The 18,580-nt window shown below is 42.2% G+C and overlaps 1 protein-coding gene across 1 annotated transcript in view; it reads left to right on the plus strand.

Annotated features, from left to right (window-relative positions):
* The window catches only part of itfg1 (integrin alpha FG-GAP repeat containing 1), a 210,236-nt gene that overhangs the window by 47,239 nt on the left and 144,417 nt on the right, over positions 1-18,580 (plus strand). The window contains exon 7 of the mRNA XM_080729991.1: positions 12,076-12,131. Within this exon, the coding sequence (XP_080586117.1) occupies positions 12,076-12,131 (56 nt within the window). The remainder of the gene's footprint in view (positions 1-12,075; positions 12,132-18,580) is intronic.

Here is an 18,580-nt window from a genome sequence, read left to right on the forward strand (position 1 = left end):
GCGGACAAGCTGTGGCGGTTCTGATAGTAAACTGCAACCTACGGTCGCAATTATACATACATTAGCTATGTATACTTACTGTACATGTCACATACTGTACTGTACATAAGTGTTGATAGAGTCTATTAGTATGCCTATTTGGCTTTTATGACCGATGATGTTGATGGTGTTTTATTACTGCTATACAGATTGTTGATCCTGCCCATGAAAGAACATGTGAGTGATCAGGTGACTAGTAAAGAGCTGAATATGTCCACAGAGCAGCACGGTGCATGTTTGGTATGGTATAGCATGCATGCCACTGAGCAGCAGGGGAGGGATTTCTGCAGCTTAAAGCATCTGTCAGTGTCGTGAATCACATATTTGTTTTTTTATCCACTGGAATGAACATTCTGCAGTGTGTGTGTGTGTGTGTGTGTGTGTGTGTGTGTGTGTGTGTGTGTGTGTGTGTGTGTGTGTGTGTGTGTGTGTGTGTGTGTGTGTGTGTGTGTGTGTGTGTGTGTGTGTGTGTGTGTGTGTGTGTGTGTGTGTGTGTGTGTGTGAGTGAGTGAGTGAGTGAGAGAAAGAGAGAGACAGACAGACAGACAGACAGACAGGGACTGGACAACAAAGACAATCTGGGCTACCACCCGCCACTCCTATAATCTCCTTCCACCTTCCACCGAAGCCTAAGTATGCTTCCACCGTCTCTCTATCTGTTTATACAGAGAGCTAATAGTGAGCCAGCTCTTTATCCTCACACACCGCGGATCAACATAATGGAATAGGGAGACATAATACGGCCTGAGTCAAACAGTCAGCTTCCAATCCCCTTAACAAATCTGATGGAGAGGCTATGAATAACTAAAGGCCTCTTGCATCTCCCTGCGCACGGAGTCTCCTCCCTGCTCTTCTCATCTCTTCTCCATTCCCCCTCTTCCTCTCCTCTTTCATCTCCCAGGAGAATCTGCAGAGAGCTGAGAGAAACAACTCCGATTAGCTCATTTGACTTTTAACGCTCTTCCTTTTTTTTTTTTTTTATTAGGAAGCCCTCCTGCTAATATTTACAAGTGCAAATCGTTCTCCGGTCCCCTCTGCATTCTTAATTTGAAATTCCCAACAGATGCAGTGAAAACTGCAACAGTAAAAAAAAAAAGAAAAAGAAAAGAACAAAACTTCTACCATAAAGAGGGGGGGGGGGTGCATTTTAATTTTCTTCTTGAACGGATACAAGGGGAACAGAATTGACTCAGGTCCCGGAGCTGCACTGGAGAGATGTGTACACGTTGCCGTGAAATGACATGGTTGCTGTGAAGGGCAGTGGGCTGCTCTTTGACAGAGGCTGTTTGTGTGACTCTACTATAAGCTACTTTGTGTTGTGTAGCGTGAACTGGCCTCAAGCCACCCCACATCCCAACCACTGCTCCAGTGGCGGAAAGTAAATAAGTATATTTACTCAAGTACTGTACTTACAGTAAGTGCAATTGTGAGGTACTCACTTACTTCTACTTCACTACATCTCAGGGGCAATTATTGTACTTTTTTACTATGTCAGATGCTGTACTGTCACTAGAACTGAAGCTCTGATGGCAGAGGTACTGTTGGCCATGAAGCTTTTAAACCCATTTAGACCTAAGGCTGATTCTAAAAATGCCTTCTTAAGCCTGAACTTTCAGAAAAACTAATATTTATTAAAATATTACAAAACAATTGTGTTGCTATACACTGCACATAGTAACAACAACACTCCGTTAATTTAATTCAGTTCACCTGAAGCCAAATGCTTTCTTTTCTCTATGATGCTCCATGATAGCCAGATTATCGTTGAGACGATACAATGTCTCCACGATATGCCTTTTCAGAGGTATCGTTTGTATCATGATACAATTGAGGGAGCCTGTTTAATCCTGTTTAATCGTTAATACAGAGATTCATTGCAGAATTCAATTTGAACCTGCATTTTGGTCTAAATCAGTAATTCTCAAACGTCAAGGTCTCCACTTAACTCTGACAGTATACAAAAGAAATCAAATGGACCTTTAAGGGTCCATTTGGTTTCATTTGTATAATGTCAGAGTTACATACTTGTAAAGTTCAATTTAGACCTCCCAAAAGGAACCCAGAGAGTCGTGATAAAATCATGTATCGTGATACAGCTTGGGCCAACATCGTGATATTGTATTTTTCCATATCGCCCACCCCTACGTTATACTGTCTACTCAGAGGGTTATGAATGTGAGACTAAAAGATATAGCAGAGGTTAAAGTTGATGGGTCATTCAGCAGCCCCTTGATATCATGTATGTCATATCTGTATGTCAGACAGCAAATCATTAATGCTTTTCACATTATGAATCAATAACCTTATCCAAATCTCAATGGATACTCCAAACACTCATGTCGGATATCCATCATTTTTTTATGTGTACAGGGAGACTTTAGAAATTCCGTTGTACAAGATGTACCGTACAGATGTACAAGCTCAAAGCTCACAGTGGGTCACTTTGTGTGCTTGTAGATCTCTATCTAAACAGATAAAGTGGCCAAAATTATAGTGATGATGTATTAACACATTTAGCTTGGGGACCCCCTGGAACCCCCTAAGGGGTCCCCAGACCCCATTTTGAGAACCACTGATATACATAAAGTGATATTGCCTGCAAGTGTGACATGGCTTAGCGCTGTTCAACATCCTGACGGTTGGCAGCTGGAGACCACATGGGGTTTCTCCTATAGTCTGGTCGTGTGGATTGCGATACATTACATGTTGGTATTACTTGCCTCGCCTGCCTAACGGCAGCAGTGGGAACACATTATAATAGCCTGGAGTGACTGGGGAGTGTCCTTGCGCACTGCGCACACAGGGGACCTCCCGGAAATGCTGATCGCCAACTTTGGATGTCTGGGTATTTAAAGGTTAGGTTTAGGGGTTCGAGTTAGAATTTTGCTTGATTATACTTTGTCTCGCGCTGTGTGATGTGCACAGAAAGGTTACAGGCTCACAATACGTCACAGTGAGACACGTTGCGAGCATGATTGTAGAACTGCTATTTTTCGGCTTTGGCTTACAGTTAAAAAGAAAAATGGCGCAAATTTGCTACAGTTTACATCCTAAAACGTTGAGGTCCTCACAATTATAGTAATACAAATATAACTTAGCTTTGTGTCTTTGACACCCCAGTCTGGTGAAATGCCACATTTTCAGTGAAATCAACATGTTTTATTCTTCCTGTAATCTATTTTCATCTGCGACATCTTCAGCATTACTGGCGCTCCTGTACAACTGAATGTCGTGACATTTAGCGCTGTTCTGCTGCTGCTAGCACACTGCTCATGTTTCACAACATGACACACAAGTCATTAGTGCATCTATTTATGCCTGAAAATCTGTTTCTCTTCTCTTCTCTTTCTTGTTTTCTTGTCTTCTCACATTGAACCTAGCTGCCCAGTACAATATGTTGCCAGTAGATATAGAGTTTGCCAATGAGGTACTTTAGGCTAGCTATTAATTAAGAATAATAGAAAATGTAATGCAGAAATATTTAACACATTATTATTTTGAAAGTGTGTTTTGTCTGTGGAAAAGTAAGTCACTAAAATAATGTAATCTTTCAAGATGTTTACTTTAAATGATTAAGATTGCATCTTCCTATAAATGTATAAATGCACAAAATCGCAGAGGACTGCATCGTTTGACTTTTAGACAGCTAGAAAGACACCAGGTCCTGGTACATGGCTGTACCATCCATCCCCAATAGTTATGTTATGTACTTAGTATGCATCTCTTTTCACTGTTTTTACCCACAGCATGGAAGGCACATTCAACCTTTTTTTTAGTAGCTGGAAAAAGAAACGGTTGATCTGTTAGAACTCATCTGCTATTCAGACACCAACACATACTGTAGATACTTAAGCACTGCTTGATTTGAGAAAAATTCAATTTACGCATTTAGCAGATGCTCTTCCAGTAGGAGCGAGATCATTTAGCGACCTCCAACCTGGTCGCAACCTGGTCGGTAGTTTTCACCGACCGGTCGCTAAATCTAGGGCCGGTTTAGCGACCCGGTCGGTAGATTTAGCGACCCGGTCGCTGAAAACTACCGACCAGGTTGCAACCCGGTCGGAGGTCGCTAAATGATCTCGCCCTCTCTGCTCTTATCCAGAGCGACAATAAGCAAGGTAAACACATGCATCAAAAGCATGGAGACAGTGTACTAGTGCCACAGGAAACTAGGATAGCGCCCAGGTATACTAGAACCTAGCATCTGTCTACATTGCATTCTTAACATTCTGGTCTAGAAAAAAACGAGTAACGAAACAATTACCAAGATATGTGTGGTAGTCATTTTGGTCAGTCGCTAGCAACAATCGGAAGTCGCTAGCATCAAACAAGAAATTGTGAAGATCAGACCTGCTACACACACACACTCGCAAAACTTTAGAAGTGTTTGGTGCCAGGGGAGCTGGAGGTGCATGCTGTGCACACCTGGTTTGCTCTCCCTATAGTTACTGTATGACTGTTGATATGTGAGTTAGAACAACCTTTTGAAGTGTTGACTGTCAGTGTGGGGAGAGTGAACTAATCAGACAAATCTGAGTGTGTGTGTGTGTGTGTGTGTGCGTGTGCGTGTGCGTGTGCGTGCGTGTGTGTGTGTTATGTGAAGAGAGGCAGGTGAAGACATCTCATGATTATGAAGTGAATGTATTTCATTCACATCTGCCTTGAAGTGATTAGTTCTGCATTTTTTTTTTTTTTTTTTAGTCATTTAGAGTTAAAAGTGAGAGTTGATAGATCCTTGTTTCATATCTGATTTTGTGTCGCTTGTCTGTCTCTGTCTCTCTCTCCCTCTATTGCTCTGTTTGTCTCTTTCTACATCTCTATTTCTGTCTATTAATCTCCCGGCCATCCAGTCTGAGTCAGTTATGCTTTGCATGCTAATAACTTGATGTTATGGCTAGACAAGTTAAAGATAGCAGCATGTAGGATGATATTTACACAGCTACATCTTCAAGTTCTTCCAGGGTTGTTGAGCCTGGAAAAAACATGAAGAAGAGGAGCCTGGGTCACACACATTATGCGGTGTGCATGCACCCAACGTGACATATCATGATTCTGCATCCATTGCAAGCATTTGTTTTGCATGAAAAACATTTCTTGGGCAAAATGTCGGCCCCCCCAAAACTGTGAAAAGTGGGGAAAAAACTGATAACTCATCACTTTACACAGTTTTGGGGGGCCGAAACTTTGCCCAAGGAATGTTTTTCATGCAAAACAAATGCTTGCAATGGATTCAGAATCGTGAAGAACTCCTAGTTTGACCCCTCACATGCTACTTAAAGCAGATTTCTTTAATTTATTTAATATTTCTAGTGGAGTCAATGGGACAGTGAATATACAAACGGCCATAACTGTTTTCGCAATGTTTCCGGCAGAGCAGGCCTCTCATTCTGTGGACCTTAATGACCAAACTAATAGATAAAACAGAAATAAAAAGTACGGCAGAACATCACAGGTCCTCTCCCATTTTGGTGACTGGGTCCCCGGCTAATGGCTTTGTGCTACTGTTTTAGTAAAAGCTTCCTTTGCTCTCTAAACCATTGGGATCCCTTGGGGGGATACTTAATACAACATCAAAATCATTTCCGCTTTATATGTTGGCTATTGAAAAATATAGCAGTTCTATATAAATCTTCTCTTCCTGGCACAAACATTTTCAGATGGGGTCTGCAGCCAAAATATACATTTGGGGGTCCTTGATATGAAAACGTTTGAGAACCACTGCTCTAAAACGTCAGCATCTGATTAGAGTTTGGTCACAAGATGAGGAGAATGAGGTGACATGTCAACATTTTAGCTGCTGGTAAACTGCCGCACTGCTCATGTTTCGTGTGTGCTTCACCCATTATCAGGATTCAATGGTTGGAACTATACCAATATTACTATACCCTGTAGTGTTTACTACTAGAGCTATTGGTCACCCGATGGCATGCACTACTTCAGCATTCTTCCTTGTTCTCCCTTAGCACACCACCATAAATAAAATACAATCAATCAAGATCAGATGGTTTAAGCAATAAATGATGAAATAATATTTGTCGTTGTCGGGTGGAAACCTCGTATCTCCAAAGTTTCAGATTTCTTTCGCAAAGTAAAGCCCTGTTTCATCATACAAGGCCGACACACAAAAGTAGTGAAAACAGCAGATCTACAAGCACACAAACGCCTCGCGGCGCGAGGCGTTGTGTGCTTGTAGATCGTCTGTTTTCACTAGTTTAAATCATTTTTAAAATGATAAATGCAAAATGAACGGTTTTGGACATACAAGGTTTCCACCTGACAACGACGATATCTAACATATAATTAGAGAGAGAGGTCAGTCAGTCAGTCAGTCAGTCAGTCAGTCAGTAGGTCACAAAATGCATTATCTATTCACTCGCTTCAGCGACTGATCTCAAATTTAACATGGCATTGGTCATTAGCATTATACACACGGTGACGGAGCCCGAATTTCATTTTTCCCAAATTCTAGCGATTTATTAGCGTTTCTTCACTCTACAGCTCTACAGCCTGTTGTCAGGGTTACGGTCCGTTCCTCCAGGCCATGGGATCTGTAGCCCCGGGCCCACACACACCTCTCTCACAGTTAGGAATGTTGCAGTCTCTCTCTCTCTCTCTCTCTCTCTCTCTCTCTCTCTCTCTCTCTCTCTCTCTCTCTCTCTGCATGGGTCACGCATGCAACGGGTGATGTGTGTCTCATCTTCCAACGGGTATAGAAAACTTATGTGGAGCAAATACATCCTCATACTTCTATTCACCTAATTTTGCTGTTAAATTATTTGTATCCATCATAAATATACACTCCTCCATGGGCTGCTCCTTACATTATGATGCTCCCACATATTCTCACGCACGCACCATGCAGTTACAGTTACTTTCCCCAAAACCCACACTCTGCACATATTTTGCAGCACATATATTCGAACGGGTAACGTCTAGTATTATTAATTTAGAATTTAGAAGTCTCTATCTCTCTCTCTCTCTCTCAACGGCTCTGGCTTCTAGTCCAGCCATAATGTGTTAACACAGCTGCTGTGGATGTTTTGGATTAGCTGGTCAGCCCCAGTCAGACATGACTAACTGGTTAACAGACTGTGAACCTTCTCATATAATCTGTGCTTGATGTCACCCCTCGGATACAGCATGTTGAACTCTGATGTGCTGATGGTCTATTATTATATCATATTCTGTTATTTATAGTATTGTACTGTTAGTCGTTTGTAATGTACCCTTCCATTCTTCCAAACAAAGCATTGCTTCTTTTAGCTTGCAGCGCCTATCTGCCTTGCATGCATTTCTATGGTAAACGCCCAGCGTTTTTTTGGCACAGTGACCTGGATGCTTCAAGCTGGAAACCGTTCAACTTTTGGAGAGGAGCGCTGCTCTTTTGATCCTACTGGCTGTGTCTGACAACCCGGTAATAGCCTATATGACCAGAAGTTGAATCATTATCACAAGCATGAGAAGTCCATGTTTACTATTGTTTCAGGTTAGCTATTTGTGCTAATAACATGGAACAGGACATTTGAGCACAGTGTTGGTTGATCAAGGTAGTGCTGTGGACATGGGCATGCACCACTCTGCTCATAAAACCACCTCTGTGGACACCGCCCCTAAAACTCTTGGTGCTCATATCCATTTCATTGCATGTCAGGCAGCAAGCTCTTATCTCCTTTTGTGAATTAAAGCCCTACTTGATCATACTACACTTGTCACGCTATTTTAGAATTTGAATCTTAAGTAACAGTTTTGGACATGTGAGGTTTCCAACCGACAGAGACGACTTGTACATCTGCTTAGCGTGGACAAAATGTAACACGTTTGTAAACGCTCAGAGTTAAATTAATACTCAAAGAAGTACACCTCCTTTCGCCTGAATGGCTTCCTAAAAGGTGTTTGGTGGGCCATTAAGGTTCCACAGGGCAGTAAATGTGTGTAAAGTGAATGATGACAGCGGTGGTTAAGTTTATGTAGCCTGCATGCAGCGCTTTATGAGACTAGAGTATAGAACACTTTATATTAGTCCCTGGCAAGGGAGGAGAACACAGATAATGGGTGATAATAATGTGAATCACGATGAACTGCGTAGTTATTTTGCCTCTAGTCTAGATATCCCTGCAAACAGTGCAGTTCTTGCCTGCATGTGTTGCCAAGTCTGCTTATTAAAAGCAACTTTGTGCGTGTCTTTCTTTTCTTCCTGGAAAGTCTCTTGTAAATATTGGTGGTTGTGTTTTTTGGGGGGATTGTTTCTAAAGTGTACTTGCTTCTTTGGGCTTGATTCCTAGTGTTGTAATGTCAGAATGTTTAAAAAATATTCAAAATATTTCATATTTTTCAAGATTCTGTGAAAATAGCAGATCTACAAGGTCACGATGTGACACGTGACCTTGTAGATTTGCTATTTTCAATGGTTTTTTTGATTGATTGAAGGCTTTATTAGAAGTTTGCATAGGAAAATGTACAGATTCATGACGGTACAGTTCACTGGTACAAGGTCTACTAAAAGGAGATCCATGAAAAGACTAAGCTTATTTCAACAGGAAACCATTAAAGTATCTCATATAACATTGAATGACAGACAAATAGAACACAGTACTATGCAGTAGATATGTAAAGAAAAAAAGAAAACAGTAGGTCTATACAATCAGTAAGTACAGTATATACGATATATACAAGGAAGGGGCAGGTAACAGTAAGTCTAAACAATCAGTATGTACAGTATATACAAGGAAGGGGCAGGGAGGGTAGGGTAGGGTTGGGCTAGGTTTTTACCAGTTGTGAACGGCTGCTGCCTGTAAGTGGTTTTTTAGGGCAATTTTAAAGGATGCTAGTGATCCACACTCCTTTATGGCCTTCGGTAAGGCATTCCACATTTTTGTGGTGTAGCAGAAGAACGAGTTCGACCCTTTCTTTGAGTTGACTCTGGGTTGAACGTGATCTGTGGCACTGCCTCTGGTGTTGTAATTATGGACATCCTTAACGTTTATAAAGTATTTTGACAGGTACTTGGGTATCATAGTGGTGTAGTGTATCTTGTACACCAGGCCCATTGCAAGTTGCTGTACTCTGTCATCTACTCTGAGCCACCCCACCATATTTATATTACCCCTGTGTGTGATCATGCTACCTATAGTAGTCACTTCTTTTTTTAGCTTTTCTTTCGTAGACCTGTTTGCTTGTTTCTCTCACAATCTGGCAAAAATGGTGCAGGCTTGCCTGCAGTTTGTCTCTGCAGGAACTGTGCCTCTCTGCTGTCTGAGCCATTTTCAACCTGGCAGCCCTATTTTTGGCATGTCATTATCCCACTATAAAATGAGCAAAAAGTGGGTTGACATTCGTCTAAAATTGCACTCGGGCGTTGACCATTGGCATACTGTCTGCAGGGAGCAAAGAAGCCGATTCACGTCACTTCTCAAAGTTGAGCTGTTTTATATATACTGTCATACAGTCATATAACAGAAGTATAGAATATACTGTACCGTAGGGCCTCAGTGGCTAATACAGTAGGTGACACTTGAAGAGTGCTGTGAGGATACACGAAGAGAAGGTTTGAAGGAGAAAGGAGATGAGAGGAGAAAATGAGAAGCATGGAGAATAAGAGGCCAGTAGGGACCTTCAGGGGGACGCATGGGGAGCTTTTCATCTTCTGTAGAAAGGGAAATTACTTCCAGGGTGAGGAGTAAAGAAATGGAGATGATTGGAGAGGTAGGAGGGCTGCAGGTAAGGCGATCCTTTAGGAATTTAACCATTCCCCGGTTCCTTAAGGATTCTCTCTTGTCCGGTCCGATTCCTTAATGGTTCCTTTTAACAATTGTTTCATTTTTATTTTTTATTTTAATATATATCATCTTGGCCTTCACTGTGATTGTTAGTTACAGTATGGACCTTTACAAGTCTCGAACTTTGTGTAGAAATGGAACCAAATGGAGCCATGAGAGTCCCTTATGGAATATGGATCCATTTGGTTCCATTTCTACACTCTCAGATTTATGGTGGTCCTTGAAATTAAAAACGAGACCCACTGGTATTGTAATTATATAACCGGTTCCAGAAACGGTTCCAACTTCCAAATGTGATGGAACTGATTATGGTTCCTCAATGTTACGATCCGGTTCTGGATCCCTACCAGTTGTGTGTGGAGGGAGAGTGGGTGATGTGCCACAGGTTTTGTGCACATCCTTCTGTTTTTCCACTCACTGGACTTGGGATGAAAAATATTATTATAATCTGTATTAGAACGCTCACAATGATCATACCGTGGAGAGTTAAATGTATCTAATTTATGAAATTGCCTTACATCATACACTGGACCTGGGTTGTTCTGTACTTGGAGTGCCTTTTCCCATCTACACCAAATCTCTTGTGAGATTGTAGATCTGCTATTTTTGACTGATGTTCCCTCCAGAATATGGATGCTGGGGTACAAGTGCTGTGAAGAGGTGCTATTTAAAATAAAGTTCAAGTGGTTATCATACTGTAAGTGGCATTTTAAGAGTTTTAAGCACATTTTGATTACCATATATCACAATTATGTTGGCTACAATAATCGTGACATGAAAGCCAATCACATGATGTGGATTCTGTCTAAGACGCCTGATTGGTTTAATTTACCAGACTGTTTCCCTGCTGAAGATGAGAAGAGCAATCCTTTACTCCTATATATAATTATTAACAGTTCATGGCTAGCTATAGTTCATATAGGATTTAACATTAGAATTCATGGGCATGAACATGGTAAAATCCTCCGTGTCCATTTTTACTCTTGAGTTAGAATTCATGCTAGAAATGTGTTCAGAAGGACCCTTAAGGGTCCATTTGGTTCCACTTGCACACTCAGAGTTAAATGAACGCTGAGATCTTTTACATTGAAGGGATAAAGAAGAGAAGCATGCGATCGCAGCCTGGCAGCAATAAGCCCCAAAGGCTGCGGCTCAGATTTACTCAACGACTAAGCCAAGGTGCAGTGAAGCGTGTCAGGCTCAGACGTGGATATTCTGATCAAACAGTGTTTAATAAGCAACAATGGATGTGAGAGTATGTGACTGATGTGTTTATTTTTAGCCTAGTCAGCAGCCTTGTGGAACTGCTACAATTCCAGTTATCTAGACGTGAACGCGGTGCCTTCAATGACAACATATTCCTTTATCAATATGCCTGACGGTTATTCTGTCTGTCTGTCCGTTCATTCGTTCGTCCGCCCGTCTGTCCCAACCGGTCACGCACTGTTGTATTTGCTATTCAGCACCGTCTTTGCAGAGCCCCCAAGGCTAATCAATACTAATATTTATTTCACATCCATTTACTTCATTAGTGGAGTCAGCACTGTGCTGGAGGTGCTCTCATGGACAAGACACCATTAGAGATGCAGCTGAAAGGCCACTGCATAGAGAATTTATTGCTAAGCCTTTAGGAGGAGTGAGTGAAAAATCCTGCTGCTGAGACATAGGATGCCTCTATCCTCCATCTGCTACTCTTTCCATACTGGCCTTTCTGTCCAGCATGCTCTCATACATCCATCGTCTCTATGGGCAGCAGACCCCTGCTTGAGACAAGGTCAGTGTTTTCAGAAGCCTGTCCAAGTCCTCCTCCTCAGACTGCCTGCATGTCAGAGGTTTGTGTAGAGATATAAACGAACAGTATAGATGGAACAGAAGTCAAATGTGAAAGGACTTGGATGCAAGAAGAAATGTGACCATTTCATTGTCTGTCCCTTATACATCTACACGCATGTGTTAGCCTTAATAATCAATCGTTTATTGTGTTGCGGCTTGGATTAACAGGAAAACAATAGCTTCCATTATAGCTTGCTAACTTTCAAGGAACGCCTACAGTTTCAGTTAGCTTGGATTCCCCGTTGATGATGTCACTGGTAGGCAGGTTTCTGAACTGTCCACACTTGTATTATTTGGGGGCCCACTTGCAAACTCCTCACGTTCCACCAATGAGCCCACAGGTTGACACGGTGGCACCATGCTCTCTGAACACTGTGGTACCCAGGCCACTTAGTCACCGTAACGGCGCCTCTGCTCCTCTCCACAGATCTGTTCCTGACAACCAAAGGAACCAGCAACGACTTTGAGACATGGGTCAACGAGGTGAGATGAACCGCTAAGCTCTGTACCCCTCTCTCGCTCTCCCCCTCTCTCTCTCTCTCTCTCTCTCTCTCTCTCTCTCTCTCTCTCTCTCTCTCTCTCTCTCTCTCTCTCTCTCTCTCTCTCTCTCTCTCTCTCTCTCTCACTCCTGAGCTCTGCACCCCTCTCTCTCTCTCGAACGAAACATTCTTTATTCTTCCTCTCATACCGCATAACACGGTTTCTCTCCAGCTAAGCTCTGCAGCACCTGTGTGTGCGCGCGTGCATGTGTGTGTGTGTGTGCGTGCAAATTGATATGCCTTCCCCCTCTTCTCTGGTCTTATAGTGAACACACACACACACACACACACACACACACACACACACACACACACACACACACACACACACACACACAACACACACACCTGTAGTGTCATCACATGGCCTATAGCAGCCCCAGCTCCAGTGGTTAACATTCTGTGAGGGGAGGGAGGCCTCATTGAAATGCAGCATCCACACCGGGGTCTGTCTTATCACACCGCCGCTGTTGGGTGGAAACCTTGTATGTCCAAAACCGTTCTTGTTTTTTATTACTTTAAATACATTTGTAAAATAGTGAAAAAGATCTACAAGCTGAGCTTGTAGATCTACTTTTTTGTGATACATAGGGTTTTAATTTACAAAAAGAAAATACTAAATACATTAGTAAAATAGTGAAAAAGATCTACAAGCTGAGCTTGTAGATCTACTTTTTTGTGATACATAGGGTTTTAATTTACAAAAAAAAAATACTAAATACAATAGTAAAATAGTGAAAAAGATCTACAAGCTGAGCTTGTAGATCTACTTTTGTGTGATACATAGGGTTTTAATTTACAAAAAAAAGAAATGTCTTTCAACTGTCGGGTGGAAACCCATTATCGTCAAACGGTTTATTTTCAGGATTCAAATTCGAGAATAACCAAAAGTGGAAGATCTACAAGCTCAAAACATGTTGCTTCATGCCACATTTCGAGGTTGGAAATCTTGCTACTTTTGATGTTTTTTTTTTTAAATATGATCAAGTGTAGGGCGTTCATTTACGCAGGGAAAAAAAACAGTTAGAATGTTAGAATGTGGAGATAAGAGGTGTCTTCCGACAACAGCGAAATAGAAGTTGAAATACAGAGATACAAGGTTTCTGTCTGACAGAAACGGTATACACACAATTGAGTGGGGTTGGGGACCCAGAGAGAGAGAGAGAGAGATAAATGGTCAGGTGGGGTGCAGAGGAAAACGTGTGGACATCCTCTAAGGTTTAATGTCCTCTAACCCACTTCCTACCTAACAGCACATGATGGATGCAGTGTGACATAAAACTGCTCTGACTGCATAATAAGCCCTATTATATACACATTTATCTCCGCTAGGACACCATTCAACCCTCTGTGTGTGTGTGTGTGTGTGTGTGTGTGTGTGTGTGTGTGTGTGTGTGTGTGTGTGTGTGTGTGTGTGTGTGTGTGTGTGTGTGTGTGTCTCTGTCTGTCTGCGGCTATTCTCGAAAACCACTTGGCCGATCAACGTCATTTCTCGTGCTCGCTGACAGCAGCCCAAGGTCTCCAATTTGTTTAAGGTTTTCCAAATGGGACTTTTCATTTGGCGCGTAATTCTGAGGACCACCTAGGGGCTGTTTGATGTTTGAAGACCCCTGGCATACATCACTCAAAGTATAATGGCATGATGCCTCCTGGTGCAACCTCTCTAGTTGCATTTGTTAACGTTGAATGGAAACTGGTGCGTTTCCCTATCCGTCTGGATCAAGACAAACGTATTGGAGTTTATGAAAGGGAGACTCTGTTGTGTAATTGAATGAGGGACGCAACAAGTCATGTTCTAAAAAAGGTTAAAGAAGATGACACATTTTTTAGGCTGAGATGATGAATACCATTCTCTCTCTCTCTCTCTCTCTCTCTCTCTCTCTCTCTCTCTCTCTCTCTCTCTCTCTCTCTCTCTCTGTCTATTCTGCTTTTTTTATGGACTAACATCTGTCCACTCTGTCCATCCATCTCTTTTTATCCTCCTTTCGCTGCTCAGTTCACCGCTTTTTTGCACGCACAAATGTATACATGGCACGCACACACACTGCTTTTGCTGCAAGATTAACCCTCTCTCTCTCTCTCGCTCTCTCTCTCTCTCTCTCTCTCTCACACACACACACACACACACACACACACACACACACACACACACACACACACACACACACACACACACACACACACACAAACACACAATGTTAGAGAGTAACACGTGTTTATACTGTATCATGCGGGTGTCAAAAGCAATGTTGCAACAGAAGTGCCATTTTACCTACAGTGCTTTGTTTTGGTGACCGTTTTTTAACTCTTAAGCCCTAACACTAAACCCTAAATGTCTAATCCTAGCCCTGACAACAACCTGCGTATTTTACTAACTGTAAGCTTAGCTCTACGAATCAGTTTTAGCCATGAAGGTCAAGATTATCTGGTTGTAGTATCCTTGCAGGGATTTTTGGCCCCCACACATACGTGCGTTTGTGCGAACACACACACACACACACACACACACACACACACACACACGGTCATTGTGTTGGTTCAGTCATCTATCGGTCACACTCTACGGTTTTAATTACTTTTTTTCTCTTTTTCTCTTCCTCCTCTTCTAATCCTCCTTCCATCCCTCCTCATCCCTCAGTTTTTTCTGCCATTACACAACAGAATGTGCTGTTTTCTATTGGCCAGTCAGCCCAGATTCACATCATGTTTTTAGCTGCTGATATGCTCATTTGGCTGGCAGCGTCTGAATCCGAATCAACTTTATTGTCACATCACAGTTTACAGGTGTAAAGTGTGGCTTACATTAATTTATGGTCCTTTCAGAAAGAGGTAAAGTCAATAAACGCATTGTCAGGTTCACATAGGAAGCTGGGAGGTTTGTGTGTGTGTGTGTGTGTGTGTGTGTGTGTGTGTGTGTGTGTGTGTGTGTGTGTGTGTGTGTGTGTGTGTGTGTGTGTGTGTGTGTGTGTGTGTGTGTGTGTGTGTGTGTGTGTGTGTGTGTGTGTGTGTGTGTGTGTGTGTGTGAGAGAGAGAGAGAGACATGAACAGAAGGGAAGAATTTTCAGAAGATCTTTAATCCTTTCATCTTCACATATCAATCAGCAGCTCTCTGGCTGTCAAATACACACACGCACACGTGCGCACGCACACACACACACACACACACACACACACACACACACACACACACACACACACACACACACACACACACACACACACACACACACACACACAGATTTACCGTAATCTTGGCATCTTCCAATCAGTCAATCACACCGACCAAGATTCCATCCTCGACACCCTATCCAGAACACATCTGCGTGCGTTTATGTGTGTGCATGTGTGTGTGTGTTTGCACGCATGTGCGTGTGCGCATGTTTGTCAGTGTGTGTATTGACATGGGTTAAATCTCCTAGCCTTTGAGAAGATCAATCGGCTTCAAAGTGTTGCTAACGCTCACAATCTGCTCAAAGCCCTGAGAATAATCCTCCTCGCCCTCTCTCTCTCTCTCTCTCTCTCTCTCTCTCTCTCTCTCTCTCTCTCTCTCTCTCTCTGAGGTCTTGTGTCACTGGTTCCTGTGATATGTGAGGTTTCTCTATGTGCTGATGTCTTTGGTTCCTGACCATAGGCTATTTAAATTAATGGGTTAAGGTAGCCTATGGCATCACCCATTGGTTTCGACAGACCTGTTTTGAATCCACTATTTCAGCCAAGTCCCAAAAATCTACCAGAAACAAATGATATTTGGTGGAAGGGCAGTCTTCACTCAGTCGAATCAGTAGAAGCCCATGAAGCATACCTTACTGTGAAAAACAACAACACAAACAAAAAAAGAAAAGAAAACATTATAGGACTCGAGGGTGTACAATTTCAGGTTATGGAAGGTTCTGGGGTTCCCTTCGTAGTGTGTGTAAAGCTAAATCATGTCTCCATTACAGGGCAGATTGATGGAGGGGCACCAGATCTCCATCATTCTCCTTCCAGGGAGCAGTCCTTTCATCATCTATGTGTTTCTCATTGATTTTGTCTTTCTCTTCTGTCATCTTTCAGCACTGCTGCTACGTGGACTGTTCTGTGTAGTTTATGTCTGTGTGACTGATTGGATACTTTATTAACATGGTTGATAACAGTACGGCAGTACAGTCAAAAAGCCTCGCTAATAGATTGTGAGGGCGGAGGGTGTGGGATGCTACTCCCACAGAGCTTTGTTCCATGCAGCTCACTGAGGGTTTGGGAGTGTGTTGTTTGGCTTTCTGAGGGCAAGCTGGTAGGGGATAGAAGTCCAATAATAATTTGGGGACAGCCATGTTTTTGGAAAGAAATTTCATTAGATTTTACAACTGAGAGGCGTAGGTTGGCACGGAGTGTAGGAAAAAAAGAGTCCCTCCCCATCACAAACAATGCTCCTGTGACTGATGCAAGATGATCCCAGGTGTAGATCATAGGGTATTTTATTACGGGGATTAGCCAATCAGATCTCTCAAGGATTGAGACTATCCGCTTTAGAAGGTTAGTTTTAAGTGTGGACTGGGAATGGAGATCTGTTGATAGTCACAGCTGAATAGAGGAGGTTGGTTTGGAAGCAGCCTGCTTAGACTACTGATGTTGTCCTCCTCGCCTCTCCAGACCAGATGAGCAATGTGAGCATGTGTAAAGTACATCTACCTAAGTACTGTATTAACAGTTTTACTGCCAGATGTTGTTATTTATTTATTGGGTTTTGTGCCAGCAAAAGCACCTTACCTTTGAAATGTTATAGACAAAGATGTATTCATTTTTTTTCATCATTATTATTTTCTTTTCTCCTTAAATAGGTGTACTTTTCTATACTAGCAGTAGAGGGCAGCCTCATGCAAGAATTAATGTGAAATGGCCGCGGTAGGCTACCGTCCGTCAAGACAGCTCAATCGCTACAGAGCAATAGACCCAGAGAAAATAACAAGGAAGAGTGTTGTTACTCCATTGATGCTAACGTCCAGTGGGTTTTTGAGAGCACTTTTACGGGAGCTGTCTCTACGGTACACACCCGCGCGACCCCTCATCAGTTTACAGACATCAAAACAAGGTACAAAAGAACGAGCCAAAGAACGTACAATTGGCATCGCGCCGCCGGGAAAAATGGGGCGAACGGGAATGTCCAAAGCGGTAAAAGAGTTAATAAGTAAAACTTCGAGGTATTTTTACTTTACTTGAGTATTTCCAATTCCCAATACTATTGCTTCTACTCCACTACATCTCGGATCCAAATATTGTACTTTTACTCCACTGCATTTATTTGTAAACTTTAGTTACTAGTTACTTTGTAGATATAAATTATAATATTATAAAAGATACATAAACCACTTTAGCCCTATTTTATACCTAGGCTGTTTGAAAATAGCCGATCTACAAGCTCACAACGCGTCACAGCACGACACGTCGTGTGCTTGTCGATCTACTTTTACTTTTGATACTTTAAGTACATTTTGATGCCAACACTTTCATACTTTTACTTTTGAATTCCGGACTTTTACTTGTAACAGAGTATTTCTATATTGCAGTATTGATACTTTTACTTAAGTAAAATATGTGAGTGGCTCTCACCTCAGAGGAGTTTGCAGTTTTACATATTGTGGTATTCTTAGACACCTGGATGACCCCCCTCCTAACCTCCTCTGGCTCTTTTTTGGAGTTTCTGGGCCTTTTCTGTTGAAAAGGGGAACTTCTTTTGGAATTCAACGTTTTCATTATCTTCCTCCTCTCCTTCCAGAGTCGGCTGCCTTCCTTTATACTGATGCCCGCTTTTCTTATTGTCGCTGTCGGGCTGAAACCTTGTGGGTGGCCAAAACCGTTCCTTTTCAGGAAATGGAAATATTTATTCACAAGACTTTCAATAGTTCAGCATTTATTAAAACACCCAGACATTGTTACACACCTTTCCAAACTGACATTCCTCTGTTGGCACATTAATAAGTGTCAATAATCAGACGATCATGTTAATGTAGGTTGTGGGAAGCTAAAATCGCAATCACGGTTGCAATTTGATTAATTATGTGCAGCCATACATTTTGGCCACTTCTTTGCACCTGCAAACCTGTGATGTGACAATAAAGCTGATTTGTGTTAATCTCCATAACAGTGACCTTACTTGGCTCCTAGGAGCAGATAAGGTTTCATGGCATGCTGTGACATACTGTGTCAAACTGCAGCACGTTGCACTCCGCTCTGATGTCTGCAGCCATACTGTAATCTGACAGCACAATCCCTGGGTAATGTCACAGGATTTTCTCCTCTGATCTTCTGGCCTTCACGGATTGGACATGCTAGATTATTTTAATTCCAACCTTCCATAGTTTTGATAGATGCCGCTCCTTTGTCCTGACATGTATCTATGGTGTGTGTGTGTGTGTG

This window comes from Nannobrachium achirus, assembly GCF_963921795.1.
Source record: "Nannobrachium achirus genome assembly, chromosome: 7".
NCBI lineage: Eukaryota > Metazoa > Chordata > Actinopteri > Myctophiformes > Myctophidae > Nannobrachium > Nannobrachium achirus.